This window comes from Rhinatrema bivittatum, chromosome 1, assembly GCF_901001135.1.
Source record: "Rhinatrema bivittatum chromosome 1, aRhiBiv1.1, whole genome shotgun sequence".
Taxonomy (NCBI): domain Eukaryota; kingdom Metazoa; phylum Chordata; class Amphibia; order Gymnophiona; family Rhinatrematidae; genus Rhinatrema; species Rhinatrema bivittatum.
The window spans coordinates 714,179,722-714,192,835 of NC_042615.1; the positions used below are offsets into that span (position 1 = coordinate 714,179,722).

The 13,114-nt window shown below is 41.9% G+C and overlaps 1 protein-coding gene and 1 long non-coding RNA gene across 2 annotated transcripts in view; one reads left to right on the forward strand and one right to left on the reverse strand.

Annotated features, from left to right (window-relative positions):
• Window positions 1-12,985, reverse strand: part of ZSWIM6 (zinc finger SWIM-type containing 6) — a 357,080-nt gene extending 344,095 nt beyond the window's left edge. The window contains exon 1 of the mRNA XM_029576468.1: window positions 12,218-12,985. Within this exon, the coding sequence (XP_029432328.1) occupies window positions 12,218-12,764 (547 nt within the window). The 5' untranslated portion in view covers window positions 12,765-12,985. The remainder of the gene's footprint in view (window positions 1-12,217) is intronic.
• The window catches only part of LOC115075757, a 57,660-nt gene continuing 56,174 nt past the window's right edge, over window positions 11,629-13,114 (forward strand). Inside the window, exon 1 of the long non-coding RNA XR_003852594.1 lies at window positions 11,629-11,914. This is a non-coding gene — a long non-coding RNA (uncharacterized LOC115075757). The remainder of the gene's footprint in view (window positions 11,915-13,114) is intronic.

Genomic DNA, 13,114 nt, shown 5'->3' on the forward strand with positions numbered 1-13,114 from the left:
TACGCAGAGGGTTTGAGAACCCGCAGGTCGTTTCAATATCTACCCCATAAGGTGCTATTGTTACCTGCTCATGCTGGTGTGTGGTACACGGGTGCATGCATTTTAGGACATGAATGCCTGCTTCCAATGTATGGGTGTACGAAGAGTGTGCATACTCTGTAGCCTCCCAGGACACCCTCTCTTTAGTACAGCCCACAGTGAAAACCTGCGCTTAATTTTAGCCTCTCTGATGGGAGGGTGGGGGAAATCTATTTACCTGGATAAATAAATACTTTTGAAAATAGTCCTCATAACATCAAGATTTTAAGCAACTGTACCACAATTCTGAAGGGAGAACGTTTTTTCTCCTTGTCCTTTTGCTCGTGCCTGCCCCAAACAAACATATCCCTTCCTTCAAACTCCCCAAAGTCACAGATACCAACTTTGTGTATGAGGGGAACATGGGAAAGAAGGAGGAAGTATATAATAAAAATGGAAGGAGAAAACCCAGGTGACAGAGGAAGTTGGCATAAAAGAAAATATAACAATAAATAAGAAAGGGCAAAGCCAAAGATCTGAAAGGGCAATAGTGCTAGACTGGAGGGTCCCCACTGCACTATAGCCTCTGACAACAATTAAAATCAGCATTTTTTGTTGAAATATTTCTTCACAGATGGGCATAAATTACTATCAGTTACAATGGCATCCTTAATGTCCTCTCACAGAAAAAAAAAAAAAAAAGATTTACAAAACAAAGGACACCAACTCTGGAAAGTAGCTTTGTAACGTGACATGGAAGAGTGCCACAATAAGCAGTAAATAAAGGCTGCAGAATCAGACTGCAGGCTGGCAGCTCATAGGGACATCTTATAAATCACAGCAATCATCTGACAACAACGGGAAGATGTGTGTCATGCGGTAACAGGGCACTGAAGGCCACACCAAGATACAAAGAGGAAGAGAGAGAGAGAGAGAATTCTAATTTCAAACAACAAAGAATTTGAGTATACTCCAAACCATGCACATCCATAGCACGACACTATGTGGATCTGGGAGCTTGAAAATTAGCTAGAATTAGCTGTAAGAAAAAGCTCTAAGGGCCATCTCTGAAATAAAAGATACCCTAGGCCATTTCCGATCCTCCTGTAAAAAACTATTAAAATTGATAACATCATTAAACCAATCGTCTTATATAGGAGTGGTCTATCATTAATCAAAAAGTACACAAAAAGGGAGAGAATCCCAATGGAAACCCTTAACCTCCAGATACTGTGTCCTCAAACTCACCCAATAGGTGCAGAACAGGACTAGGACATTTCTCTTTACTATTCACCGTACAGAACACTTATTAAAATTCTGCCCGTCTCAAAAATAATATTCAATACTGGGATTTTAAGATGCCTCGACAAATTATGCTCAAGGGAGCTTACAGCATTATTGGAATTCAGGTAGAATAAGTCCCTGTTCCTAAGAGCTTACCATTTAAGCACATACCCAAGGCAATGGGAGATAAAGTGACTTGCCCAATGTCAAGGCAACACAAACTGCCTTTATTTCCAGGCATCTGAAGCAACGCAAACCCTAGCAAAAACAAACACACACTCCTCATCTATGTAGCAAACCTATATCAAAAGAGCATTAACACCCAGAACTAAAATAGCAATAACTTCACCTATGAAAAGGTGGCACAAAGAGGGTTTTTTTTGAGACATAAATATTCCTATAGAATTCTTGCAGATCCACATGTTGGAATTTAACAGGTTAAAAAGCAATCTGCAAGGAGCACTAACTAAAACCGTATTTTCCAGGATGAGTGAGAAGGAAACAAGGTTTGAAATGGTGACCGCATCTTCCACAATTATCTCACCATAAATCTGCAGACAAATATTTTGCTGCACTAGTGGAATGGATAATTACAAGAATTTATTAAGGACTTGTCATCCTAACAGGAGTTAGGTACACAATTAAGGACTTGTCATCGTAACAGGAGTTAGGTACACAATGCAAACAAGACCTTGCTACCTTAAATACTTTATTTGTATAATATTTGCGCATGCAGATACATCTTCTGGAGTAACCGATTTCACCATTGACTTGTGCCCAAGAAAACGCAAGAGATGCTGGTCTCACATAGATCATCACACACCATTATCGCAATGTGCAATTCCCACAACCGGTTGCAGGGAAAAAGACCTACATTTTTACACGTATATTTAATCATACTTTAGCTCCCAAATTTTCCCTTTGGAAGAATTTTTTTTTCTTTAAAGCCGGGTGTTTCAGGTAGCGGGACAATATATTGCCTGTTCTATAGATATTTATAAAACAGTAAATATACACAAAGGAAAACTAAGAACTAGGAATCAAGCTAGTTCTTAGCTTAGTGTAATCATCATTTCATATTAAACCCCGGTACCCTTTGCTGAAGCCTCGGAGAAAATTATTTTATGCCACCAGATAAAACAATACGTTCCACTGGTTTTCCAAGCAAACTGGAGGTCCCCCACCCCCCACTCACACAATGGAAATTGCTGAACCATGTCTGACAACCAGGTGCAATATCATCCCGCTGGTTATTATGTTTTCAATATAAAAAGGTCAATAAAACGAATGGCACATGCATCACTATTTTACCATTCCTCTTCATACAGAAACCCACAAAGAAAACCATGCACTGCATACTCATGAAAAATGGAACAAATGACCAGCAAAGTAAGAGGAAACCCACTTGAAATTAAAGCCTCCAAATTTATATCAAATTTGTCTACTTGACTAATCAAGCAATTGCTAAAAAAAAAACTAGCCCAAAAGAGAGAAAGAAAAAAAGTTGTCAACTTCTATCACTACTACCAGCTGCAGAAGGATTCTTCAACCAATGAATGAATGCATTGCAAGGCATGCCGGGGGGGGGGGGGGGGGGGGTCTTATGTTACCAAATATTTAAAAATAAAATACATAAAGCTGAGGCAATGATCCATGCTACAGACAAAAGCCGGAAGGGGACGGTAGGAGATCTTACTCAAAAGCAAAAAAGGGAGGAGAGTGGCAACACCAAAAAGGTTCGATTAAAATGTAGCATACACTACATTTTAAAAAAAATACTTAGCGGGCATTAGCAGTTAAGACCTCAGGAGGCTGCAAAGCCTTAAACAGACAAATGGAAAAGGCAAGCTCTTAAACAAAAAAACAAAACAAAAAAAACCACACACTGCAAAAGGCAAATACATAAATGCACTTCAGCCTGAAAATTGAGATTTTTTTCCACAATAGGGCACATTGAAAGAAAAGTGAATATACTGAACACATGGGTGTATTCACATTTAAAAATCCATGCACTTAAGCACAAACGCTCATTTTGGTAGACTAATGAATACACAATTTATTTTGGCAGCAGAATGGAAATCTGAATATTTAATTTCCAGGCTTTTAAATGATTTCAGCTTCTTCAGGCTGAAAGATCTTTCAACTTTATTTTATGTTACTAGGAGTAAATCAAAGAAATCAGAAAGCAGCCAACCAACTCTCTAGAAAAGACCTTGACGTTACTACAAACTTTCTTGAAAGCATAAACGTGCTTTGCTTGGTCAAATTTTAACAGAACCAAATATATTCAGGGAGGTGGAGATCTGCCCTCTCAATTTCCTAGAGCTGGTCTTTGAACATAGCTTTCTAGCATGAACCTTGCTCTAGGTTTTCAATGCAAGATCATAATTCAGTCTGTTTACAGAAAGTACTTAATGAGGTTACTCACTACATTTTGTGAGAGTGTATTGGCCCTTTTATATCCCCTTGCAGTACTGAAGATAGGAGGAGGATATAACTCCACATCAGCCTGAAGAACAACTTCAAATAGAAACTACCAACTTTACTGGAATAGGTGCACGTCAGCCCAGTTTGTATCTCACAGATATCTCACATTTTCACAAGACTGACAATTAGATCCGGAAACCATGAACCCCTCTCACTATCCAATGGGGCTAGTCCAGAAACTAGCCAAATACTATGAAAGTCGTGTCCAATGCAGTATACCACCCAAAACCTTTGCAAGGCATTTATCAACCTGTGCAGAGTCATTGGTACTGTGGGAGATGGGTAATGATCGCCACTGGTCATTAGAGCGCATCGAAGGTCAATAAATATTTCACTGCTCACTTTAAAATTGCCCTTTAGGAAAAAAAACAAACAGAAACCAAATATCTAGATGTTTTCCAAGGGAAGCCTGATTTTTTTTCCCAGACCATAACACACACTCAAGACATGTATCTGCAGCCGAGCATCCATAGGAAGAAAGATAAATACTGTACAAAGATTACTAAGTGTTCAACAGAAGATCAAATAACCCCATGCTATGCCAAAAAGAGACCCCCAACAGCAGAAAGGTAACTCCTCGTCACTGATGACTTAATGCCAATCAAACATAAAATTAAAAGGTAATCAAGATTTCCTCCATGTACTGCAGGAGATCCAGATTCTTTCAGTATCTAGCATAAGACACTGCACAGGAGAGAGCAGAAGCAAAGGAAACTGGGATAGCTATTTTTCACACAAATGGCAGCCTCAATTCCAGCAGTTGGGAGATAAAAGCAAGGACAGCAGTGGTAGCGTGAAAGTCATCGCCGGGATTTCAAAGAGTGGTTTGAAAACAACGTTTAGTGGAAGCAAATGCTTAGCAGACACACTAAAATATCAAGTGCATCAATGCAGCCACTTCTGCCCGTGGCCTGGCAGTCCAAGCGCCCAGAAACTCACAAGACCTTGAAGAACCACCTCAAATTATACCTGTCTACTTATGCGAAGGAAGCATTAGCAGATTCTCCAAACAAAACTGACATTCACAAAAGAAATATGGAAGACACTGATGTCAGCAATGACTCACTTATTCTGTTACAGTGTGACAGTTTACTCAATACCTTACTGGCATGTTTAGCAATTATTTTCTATACCCATGATCACCATGTATAGTGTCACGTGCAGGGGCAGAAAACACAATATGAGTTTTGCTTCAAATGAAGCAGGGGAAACTGCTTTCGGTCAGAGATCTCTGGTAACATCTTACAAAGCTCACATCAGAAGGCTGCTCTGCTTTTCATGTCATTCTTCCAGTCATAAAAAAAGACATTAATGTTGACTCCTCACAAACTGTCATAGCCGGAGGCCCCACAACACAAATGACAAACTGGGAGAGGGTCCCCACAAAGCTAACACTGGCATTTTTTGCTCACTTTAGTGCTTTTACTATTAAATTTTAAGGCACAAATCTCAAAATGTAAAAGCATCCAAGCAATATGTCAGAATAAGTACAGAGAACCTAGAATAGCTTTTACCTTTGAGATTAATATAATTCTGACAAGCTTTTTGTTCAAACTATTATGAACCTATATATCCCACCAGCATTACCACTTAAGACAGCTACAAACCATCAGAATACTTGCACAGGATTACTGTAATATCAGTGATTAGCAGGTACTACAAATTCTGAATGGACCACCAATTTTCCTTGGCCACACGGCCAGCACATTCCAGACTACAGCTGCTCCCTGCAGAACTGGCGGGCCTCTAAAACAGCATCGCCTGAGCACTGAGGGGAGCAAAAGGGTCTCATTTTCATGATAAACCAAAACATGCTGTTGCATCAAATAAATGCTCTCTGCGGGTATCATGAAAATCAAACCCTTTTGCAACCTCAAAGCCTGGAATTCACATCGCCTCATTCTTCATCAAACCATAAGCAAACTTATCTGGGGTGGAAACCAGTGCCCTGTGCAGCCCTCCCTAATGGGACTTGATGTTTTGATACCTGTTACTCCTATCGCCTTCCCAAAGTTGACCACCTCAAATGAAGGCTGGAGCAAGGACCTACCCACCCCTACTGTAACTCAGGATGACTACAGGCTTGGAAAGGTCATTTATTTGTTGAGTTTTATATCCCGTCGTTCGGTAAAGCAATCATCAATTTGAGTGGCCACTCTGGTTTAGCTACAATGTGCTATGGAGGAGACATGAAGGATTCTGCTTTCAAAGAAGTTGTTCTCATTCTGTATCCAAGGCCAAACAAGACTAGGGCTCTACAACAATTAGGAGAGCAGTCTAATTGGTCGCTTTCTTCAAATAAATAAATGTATTTTATTGTAAATATTTTTTGCTGCACCATCCCAAGTTCTGGGCAGCTTACAAAAATACTTTGCGATTCCCATAAATTTATAGGATAATGGGTACTTACGGTAATTTAAGAAAAATAAAAACTGATGAGTAAGGCAGCTACAGTAATATGCAACGAATCTTGATTTTTGACCAGTTAATGGAAAACAATGTTAATTTTCACTGTCTAACAACAAAACTCTTAAAATCAATTTGATTTTGAAGGACCTCTTGTGTTACTAAAATCTACCAAACAGCCCTTCCTACTGCTGTCTACAACCAAGTTTCTTCAAAATATGGAGATATTCCAAAATACTTGGGTTTATTGACATCAACCTTTTTTACGTACAAGTAGAAATCAAGGATGACAAAAGGAAAATAAAAAATGTAAAAGGAACTTTTAATGTAAAACAAAAATATAAGGGGCATATTAGACCAGTGACTGGAATAATTGGCCATTTATAAAAGTTTTGAGACAATCGGATCTTTTTTCATAAGATTAATAAAGTTGATCCTTTTAACAGTAAGTTACAGGATTGTGTATCCATAAATTGGTAATTGACAGCAAATTATTAATATAACTAGTTGATTTTTTGGACAATTCCTGGATTTTTTGATCATTAAACCAATTTTCACCCATAAATTCTCAGATATTTCCAAAGGTGGCAATCAGTTTAAACAGATATTCACCCTGAGCTGCTGCAGAGCTGTAGATACAGTGTTTCAGGGCCTCCAGCCACTGCTGGAAGCCAGTGTGGGCCGAAGCACATGCTGTGCTTGATGACCCAACAGTGAAAGTGTTCACCCTCCAGTGCTGCCCATGCTGTTTCAAGTCCTGCCTCCTCAATCCCCAAGCTGCCAAAGTCCCTGGCCCGGCAATTTTGTGGGGGGGGGCCAGGGACCCTGCCAGAAATTGCTTCTAGTCGACAGGGCCTGCTTCAAATGTATTCATGGCACCAGATAGGACTTTACTCAAGTAAGTGGGCTTTAAAAAATTGCTACAATATGCGCCATTTAAATGTCCACAGGATTTACTCGCAGTTGTGCACTTTAGGAGTAAATGGCTTTTGAAAATTGCTACAATAGTAGTTTCATTTATGCACAAACTCTTTTTGAAAATTACCCCCTAAGTTTGTACTTCAGGCAATACAGCAGTGAAATGACTTGCCCAAGGTCACAAGCAGCATCAACGGTATTTGAACCCTAGCTCTTCCAGTTCTCAACCTGCTTCTCTAATCACTAGGGTTTTTCCCATTGTAAATTTATGGGAAAATGTTTAGTACATTAGATCCTTGGGGCAAGGTATAAGCTTTCCTCTCTATATACATTAAATGGGGATAAGCCTTTAATAAATCTGAATCCTAATGACGGATTGCTCGGTGCAAACTGACATTTCTTTTCAGCAATCAGTCTTATGGGTTAAAAATCAATTGATCAGCACAGCAAAAATATATATACAATTCACATAGTTACTAAAAAGCAAACCAACTTTTCAGTTACACAGAACTATGGGAATTGCATATATTTTGTGAGCCTGGTCAATTACTCAACCAACAGTTAACCAACCAAATGCTTTGCCTTATGGCAATCCACTATTAATCCAATTGCTAACAACTAGTGCATCTGGTATCCACTGAAAATCTGCAAGAGTTCAGCCTGAACAAACCCACTCCCTCAGCACAGAGACTAATGGCATCCAGGGTAGACTGGTAAAAAAAAAAACAAAAAAAAAACCACCATTCCTTTTTAATCAGAAATGTTAATATTAGCCAAACCTCCCCCACTCTCCTTGTCGCCTCTTTCAACTGCATGGTGCAATGTTGCCTTAACATTGACCAAGTGCATTTGTATCCTTAGTCACAAACACAGCAAACCTGTAAAAACACACACCAAGTAACACTTACCTATAGCAGAAAAATATTTCCGAAAAAATAACCCTAAAATTTAAGCATGACAATTCAACAGAACTGGAAAAGAAAAAGCCTGAACACTGCACACAATTAGATCCACTTTCTGAAACAGTAGAAATAAGAAACAATGAAAGCACATAGCATAGCAGGGGTCACAGGAAAGGACAAGCTCACACAGGATGCAGTCAATCATGGATGGTGGTCTCCATACTGTATGAGAACAAACATGTGCAAATTTAGCATCAAAGAAAAAAAACAAGGGGGAAAAAAAGTTCAGTAAGAAAAAAGCAGTGTCTTTTAAACCATTATCCAGCAAAGCAGCTTTAAAATCGGGCAAAGATTCAGCGAGGAATGTATACAGTGATCCCTAGAGGTAATTTTGCACCTAACAAAATGATAATTATACACAAAAGCAAAATTCATTTCAGCCAAGGAAAAGACTGTGGCTATGATTCTCTTCAATGACAAATCCCAAATTAGGAATTTTGCTGTATGTAATCTAACGTTGCACTGAAGGAGGATGCTCTGCAAATAGCTTTCACTCTTCTCTTCCAAGACAGAGGATATACTGCCTTGGATTTTATTGTATTTTAACAATGGGGTTTCAGCTAAAGCATAAAAACATCAGCACAAGAACATTTTTCCATGATACTGCATGTGCTCAGCATTTTCCTTCCCAATTCTTTACATTCAGAAGACAGGAAAAAAAAATTCCCATCTTCTTCTGTCCTAGCTGGAACTGAAAACTGTCATCTTCAGCTTGTGACATCACAATATGCAAATGTTTAAGGTCAAAGAGGGAAAATTCAGCAACTTTGCAATACAGAGGGTGCAGATGGTAACAGTGAAAAGCTTGCTAAGTCTTCACAAATAGTAATTTTGATCCAAATACATGAATTTACTCATATTAAAAGTTGTTCTGGACAAACGTGCATGAGCTGCCAAAGTTAATTTTTAAACTTAAGAAACCTAACTGGTCTCTACTGACATAACTAATAAATGTATTTCAAAGACACATTTGTGCACATTTTGTTCACATAGCAAAACGCAATCGTTTTATGCCTTCAGATATAGGTTCTAGCAATCTGTAAGCAAAAAAAAAAGGGGGCTATGCACTTTGAAGAAACATAAGTTATAAAAAGTAAAATTATAGAATGAATCTAACCCTAATGCTTTCCCATATACATAATACACATCACGTGTGGTAAATACTGCGTTTCACTAGGAATAATATAGACAAATTCACTGCAGAATAACTTTACATGCACATTAAACACCTAAATACTTAATGAAGTCATCTACACACTATGGGTATTTCATCATTAATTATGCCAATATCATAAATATTACCAATAGTAAAATAAAAAGATTTTCCTTTCACAATACACCTTTAAAAAAAAAAAAACAATCTCATTGTTTATTCTGCACAAAGTGTTCTAAACTCATATTTGCATCTCTGCAACATGAATTTAATACCCTCCTGCTAAACACAACAGCATGAGCTTCAAGATAATTCCACCCACTGTCCAAACAACTCTTTGGAACAGTTACCCTTCCAGGTTTCACTCTATTCTGCTCGGTCTACAGCTGGCTTTAAGAGTGAAGAGTAGAAACAATACTTACATTTGGAATAAGCAAAATAGACCAGGCGCTGAGTGGGAAAGCCAGATAAAGGCCCTTTCAAGCATAGGAAAGTGAACTGACTCGGCCAAAATCAGCGAGCCAGTGGTAGAAGGCACTTGTGAACTCATGAGCCTTATTCTAACCACTAGACAACTCATCCTTCCCTCTTTATAAGAGATGTTTTTTTTTTTACATAAAGGATATCTAAATTCTAGTCATCATAAAAACTAGGTTAATTTCAGACATGTGAAAATAGCTCTAAAGAAGTAAATACAAACTTAAATATGATCTCTATTGTTTTAGAAATGTGTGGATAAGTGCTCCAGAGGCAGAAGTGAAACCTTCAGTGGTCTCGCTGCACTACTTCTTTCTCCACATGCACCCTTCATCTTCTTGCAGCTTACAGAAAGTTACTATTTTCTTTCACAGCTACTTGGAGAGGCCTCCTCTGCCACTGAAAGCAAGCAAAGCTTACACTGGGTGTCTGTCTCCTAGAAAAGATTGCATCTTTTATTTATTGCCCCTTGGCATTATTTTCACAGTGAATTCCTGGCTTAAATGCAATCAGCCAAGAAACCCTCCCTATGTGCACTCCTGTCATTCCTCATTGCTTGCAAGCATAGTCAAGCACAAACCAAAAATAAGATTAAAAAAAAAATACTATTGTTGCCAACAAAAATTAAAATAAAAAAAAACAATATTGTTTGCCACTACTGGGAACCAAAGGTATGTCTGAGCCTCTTGAAGATGTAGTAAAATCCAAGGTAAAACCTAAAAGAATGTTAAGAAGATCAAAAGGGGGTGAGATGGCCTGAAAGCTGAACCCCCCTTTAGGCAGAAGAGAAGGGCAAGGAGCCCAGATAAAGAAACACTTGCTGCCTTCAGAAAATAAATGATCCTGCAGAAAATCACGTTTGCAGATTGCACTAGAATTCAAATGAACAGCAGACAGACGGAATTAAACAATCTGATTTCTCTTCAAGGGTGGGGAAAACGAGATTTACCAAAAAAAACTAACAAATGTGTGAATGACAACAATCCATCCGGCCATTTGGTGCAAAAGATGGCCTCTTTCTTTTTTTAAATTAAAGTCAAATCGGAGCCTCTCAACCGCTCTGAAATGTTTATGAGGACGAGGGGGTGGGACACAGTGCTGGAAGATTTTTCTTCTTCTTCCCCATTCTCACCTATTCTAGGGAAAAGAGTGACAGCATGTTCAGGGAGCCACAGGAACAAACCACCAGCTCCTCCATCAGCTGCAAAAATTTTTTATATAATTTCTCAAAAAAAAAAAAAAATCGCCAAGGTCTTCTTGCGCAAAAAACTGTGCACTGCAGCTTTAAGTCACCAGCTTTCCTGCCTTTGTCAAATCTTTCCTATTTAACGAGCAGTGAAAAGCACTAAAAAAGCCTCTTTTGTTTGGCTTCCTTTCGGAGGGTGACAGAAAACTGAAAAGACACAAATAAACATGAAAATGAGAACAAAGTGCCAGCTCCTGAATGGGAATGCCTGACGGCTATTTGATATGCGCAATGGGCAAACAGCAACCAAAGACGAGAAGCCCGAGCTGCGCTTCCAGCGAGAAACCTCACCCACAGAAGTTTGGATTATAAAAATTAAACAAATGCCAAAGCCCTGCCATGGCTTCTCACGCTACTGCCTCCAGAAAGGGGGGACAGAGAGAGAGAGAGAGCAAAGTGGTGGGGAGGGGTAGGGGGGAGGGCCACAGCTGAGTAGAAAATGAAAGCGCCCTCCTCCTCCCCCCACCCCTCTTTCCGCCTCACAGACAGGGAACAATATGGAAATATTGCTACAGATGAGAAGAAAGCAAAATCGGGGGCGGGAAAGGGGGGGGGGGTGGAGAAATCACAACAAAATAATGCGAGCTGGCCCGGGAGAAGGGGGCGCTTCACACAGCCGCTGACGTCCGGGGGAGGGGAGGGGAGGGGGGGCCGACAGATTTCAGTAACACCCGCCGCCCCCCAACCGGGAAAGGTGCTGCAGGATTTAAAGTGGGCATCGCCCCCACCCCACCAGCGGCCTCCTCCACCATCAGCCTGGCCCAGGATAGCCCCCTCGGGCAAGGCTGGCACAGGAAGAGCCCAGGCACCCAGCCCTGACTGCTCCGATCCAGCTAGGATCGCTTGTGAAAACAATTAAAAAAAAAAAAAAAGTAGGAAAAAAATAAAAGAAAATCTGAAAAAGAGAAAAAAAGATAATGCGGGGGATCACGGGAGGAAGCAAACAGGAAGCCGCACTCACCCGTATGTATATAATATAGATAAATAAGTATGCGCTGCATTGTCTGCCTGCAGATCCCCCTCTCCCCCGCCTCCTCCTCGCTGTGCCCTTTAAATTCCTGTCTTTGTTCAACCACCGAAATCTCATTATAAATTTCCTCTCGCTTTTCTCACTGCTACCGCCGCCACCCGGGGAACCTCCCTGACCGGGTATCTGCACTAGGGGAGCCGGCAGCGATATCGCCCTCTCACCCCCTCCATGTTATTGTTTTTGCAGCCGCCGTCCTGTTTCCGTCTCTCTCTCCCACCCCCACCCCGGGGACTCACCGACTTGCAGGCCGTTGTCCACGCAGCCGCTCTCCAGTAAAGCGATGCCCCGTCTGAAGGGCAGCCGAGTCTCGTCGTTGCTCTCCCCGGCGCCGCCGCCGCCTCCTCCTCCGGCCGCCGCCGCCGTAGCCGCCGCGGCTGCAGCAGCCGCCGCCGCCGTGCCAGAGCCCCCCGCTGCCGCCACCGCCGCGATGGTCCCCGGGCCGGCGGCGGAGTTCTCCTCGCCGCCCGTGTTGAAGGACGAGTACATGCAGATCTCCCTCTCGCTGCGGGGAAAGGACCAGTACACGATCCTGCGCTGCACCGGCTCCGGAATGCGTTCGAAGCGTTCCTCCACCCGCTGGAACGGCCACTTCTCCGCCACCTTCCGAGCCGCGATGTCCAGCAGTGACTCGGGACTCTGCGTTTTGCCGCCGGGCAGCCCCAGCGCCGAGCCTGAGCCGCCGCACGCCGCTCCCCCGGCTCGCTGGCCCGGCCTGCACGCCGAGCTGTAGCCGGGTCTGCAGCAGAGCCGCTTAGCGGGAGGCTGCTGACCGCGCTCCGCCATGATCGCACCGCTTCTAGCGAGGCGGCGGAAGTGGCTGCACCAGATAAACTGGACAAGCAGGAAGCAGCGGCGCTGGAGAAGGGAAGGGAGGTGAGGGGGGATACGTGCGCGCGCGAGATGGGGGAAGAAAAGTGCATGCACTCGCGCGCGCGCAAAACTGAGCTGGGAAAAACCGCACGCACGCGAGCGAAGAGGGTGAACGCGCAGCACCCGCCAGTCCAACCAACGCTCGTGATCTAAGGGCAGTCAAAAAAAACTGGGGGCGTTCCCTTCTCATTACGTCAGGATAAACAAACGGAGTGGGCGGGAGCCAAGCAAATCACATTCAAGAGAATCTAACTAGAAGCCGT